The 3,380-nt window shown below is 47.7% G+C and overlaps 1 protein-coding gene across 1 annotated transcript; it reads left to right on the top strand.

Moving 5' to 3' along the window:
- Nucleotides 1-340: 340 nt before the first annotated feature.
- Nucleotides 341-1,288, top strand: LOC309852987 (olfactory receptor 1f45-like; the record flags this gene model as incomplete). Its single annotated transcript, XM_082710591.1, has 1 exon — nucleotides 341-1,288. The coding sequence occupies one exon, from the start codon at nucleotides 341-343 to the stop codon at nucleotides 1,286-1,288; it is 948 nt and encodes a 315-aa protein (XP_082566717.1).
- Between the last annotated feature and the right edge of the window lie 2,092 nt (nucleotides 1,289-3,380).

Raw genomic sequence — 3,380 nt, 5'->3', positions numbered from 1 at the left:
GCCCACATTTCCATCTTACCCCATGTGCCAGCTGAGCTCAATACTGTAACAAGTTGACCACCTGGGGCATCGAGGTGTAGGGGTTGCAGGTGAGAAATGGTCTGCATGCTTGGCTGCTGTCCACCGATCCTGCCGGTGGGTTGTGGGGAATGAATGGTGTGTCACTGATTGAAAGGCTGCAGCAAACAGGTGGGTGGATGGGGTCCTGTTACAGGAAAGAGTGGGAAGAATCCACGAACGTCTGAACTAAGGAGAGGGGATGAGATCAGGGTGCAGTGGAAGGGTTGGCCGTGATCAGGACCCTGGACAACTCTCAGGTTTCCTTTCTGATTGATCCAGGATGGCCATGCAAGGGGCAAATGTCACCCCTGTCTCTGAGTTCCTGCTCCTGGGGCTCTCAGAGAACCCCGAGCAACAGCAGCTGCTGTTCATACTCTTCCTGACTATGTACCTGGTCACGGGACTGGGGAACCTGCTCATCATCCTGGCTATCGCCACTGACCCCCGACTCCACACCCCCATGTACTTCTTCCTGGCTAACTTGGCCTTTGTGGACATCTGCTTCACCTCCACCACCATCCCCAAGATGCTGGCCAACCACGTGTCAGGGCACAAAGGGATCCCTTATGCAGGCTGCCTGACCCAGATGTTCTTCTTCATCTGGTTTGCTGGCATCGATAGCTTCCTGCTGACCGCCATGGCCTATGACCGCTATGTGGCCATCTGTCACCCTCTCCACTATGCCAGGTCTGTAACCCCACAGCTCTGTGGCCTCCTGGTGGCTGCATCCTGGACTGCAGCCTTCGGCAATGCTCTGACCCACACAGTGTTACTGACTCGCCTCTCATTCTGCACCCACAACAGGGTGCCCCATTTCTTCTGTGACCTCAGTCCTCTGCTGAAGCTGGCCTGCTCTGACACCTTTCTCAATAATGTGATGGTGTACACCGTGGGTGCCTTACCCATTATCACTCCTTTTGTGGGCATCTTGGTCTCCTACACACGCATCTTTGCCACGGTGTTGAGGATCCCCTCCACGAGAGGCAAGCAGAAGGCTTTCTCCACCTGTGGCTCTCATCTGTCTGTGGTGTCCCTGTTCTACGGGACACTCATTGGGGTTTATTTCAGCCCCACGTCCTCCCACACGGCCCAGAAGGACACAGCCGCTGCGGTGATGTACACTGTGGTCACTCCCATGCTGAACCCCTTCATCTACAGTCTACGCAACAGTGACATGAAGGGGGCCTTGGGGGCCCTCATCAATAGGAAGCCAGTTTTTCTTCAGTGACCATAGCACTGGGATATTTGACGACCCAAATCCAGTGCCCATCTCTACGAAATTTTCTTGCATGGTCCCAAGGTTGGATGTTTCCTTCATATCATTCTCCGTGGTTCTCTGTGTATTACTTCATTCTTCCAACAACAACTTCTTGAACATTTGTTATCTGTAGACACTGTTTTAGGGGCTGAAGGTCCAAGAGGGAACAAACAAAATCCCTGCCCTTGTAGCGCTCCCACTGCAGCCTGGAGACCACATCGCGGTTAAAGGAAGTGCTTGGGAAACTAGAGAGACGGGGATACAAACCCCACCTTGGTTAACATTCAGGTTTATCTGCTCTAATACAAAGTCGCAAATACAGAGGCTCAGAACTCCTAAGATTTTGCAAGCTGAACTCTTTGTTTCTGTAACAACACAGTTCCTTCAGAAACCTTACAGTAGACATCTGGTCTACTTGTTTCTAGTACGTTCCATTGAGAGGCACCAGATCCAATGTGCGATTCTAGCCAGAGTTCTTGTGTTTATTGATTTTGCAATATTTGCTTCCTTGAACCACCTACATTTTGGTCACTCTCAGTTAATGGTCATCTGAAACAATAGCCTTGTGTAGGAGGCAAGATCCTTATTTATACTCTTTTGAAGGACAGGAAGCTCTTCTAACCTTCTGATGTTTCTGACTTTGAAAAGTGGCCAGTTCTGGTCTGGGATCATCTCTTTCTTGTGATTCCTTGCTGCAAAGTAGCGAGAAGCAGCCAACTCACAGTGATGTCATAGCTCTTTCCATTCAGTTCTAGACACACAGGCTCAGTGAACGAACAATCCACCTTCCAGGTTATCACCAGTCACGGTATTGTCAGATGTTGGTCTTTGCCATAATGAGGGTCTCCAGCTTTCCAGCCTGTGACATTTGTGTCTTTACCACCAGACCACTCAGCTCATACAACTAAGTTTTCAATTTTGTGATGTCAGCATCTCACTTCTGCTCCATTTTCTGTTTAAGTCTGATGACTAGCTTATGTATTATATTAGATTCCTGGGGATTCTGTTAAAAAAAAATAATACCATAAAGGAGGTGACTTACACAGGAATTTGTTGTCTCATGGTTCTGGAGATCAGAAGTGGAAAACCAAGGTATTGGCAGGTGGGTTCCTTCTGAGGCTGTGTGTGAGGAAGAATCCGTCTGAACCTCTGTCCTAGCTGGTGGGAGCTGGTGCTCTTCTGGCCATCTTTGGGGTCCCTTAACTTGCAGATCATGCTTCATCTCTATGTGGCCTCCTCCTTGTGCAAATGTCTCCTTTCTATTTTTCATTCATTTTTTAAAAAGAATTATAATTAACATAGTATTATATTAGTTTCAGGTGTAAAATATAGCGATTCAACAAAATGTCCCCTTTTTAGAAGGAGCCCACCCAATTCCAGTATGACATCATCATAACTGTTACATCTGCAACAATCCCATTTCCAAATAAGCTCAAATTCAGAAATACTAGGGATTAGGACTTAAGATAGGAATTTGGGGAGGGAATATAATTCAACCCAAAACATTTGCTTAAAAAAGAAAAAGGACTCAAAAGGAATATGGCTTGAATAAGGTAAAAGTTCATTTTTCTCACATGTGACAGTCAGCGTTCTAGGTCAGTGGGTGACTCTGCTTTAAATCATTCAGAGACCCAAGTTCCCCATGTCTTATTTCTGGCCCATTTCCCAGAAATTGTTATTACTATATTACTACAAAAAAAAAAAAAACAAACACTCAGAGAGCACAGGGAGGCAAGCACCTGCTCTCAAAGTACCAGGTAGATCTCCCATCCTGTCACAGGCTACAGCTAGCTGCAAGAGAGGCCAGGAAACGTGGTGCAGCTGGCTCACTGTGCTGCCAGGCATAGTAGCTGTGTCTCTTACTACAGAAGAGGGAGAGGGTAGACTTTTGCGGAGAGCTAGCAGTCCACCTTCAGTCCCTCTGGCCGCCAATTCCATGAAAGCATGCTTCTGCCAGAGATTCCACCTAACACCCCTGCCTGAAGACAGCCAGAAGTCCCAGCTCCTTGACGCAGTCAGCTCCGTTCAGAGTCTCTGGCTGATATACGGCCACCTTCATCAT

This window comes from Mustela nivalis, assembly GCF_964662115.1.
Source record: "Mustela nivalis genome assembly, chromosome: 1".
NCBI lineage: Eukaryota > Metazoa > Chordata > Mammalia > Carnivora > Mustelidae > Mustela > Mustela nivalis.
The sequence above is the reverse complement of the archived record's forward strand: the minus strand, read 5'-3'. Positions and strand labels throughout refer to the sequence as shown.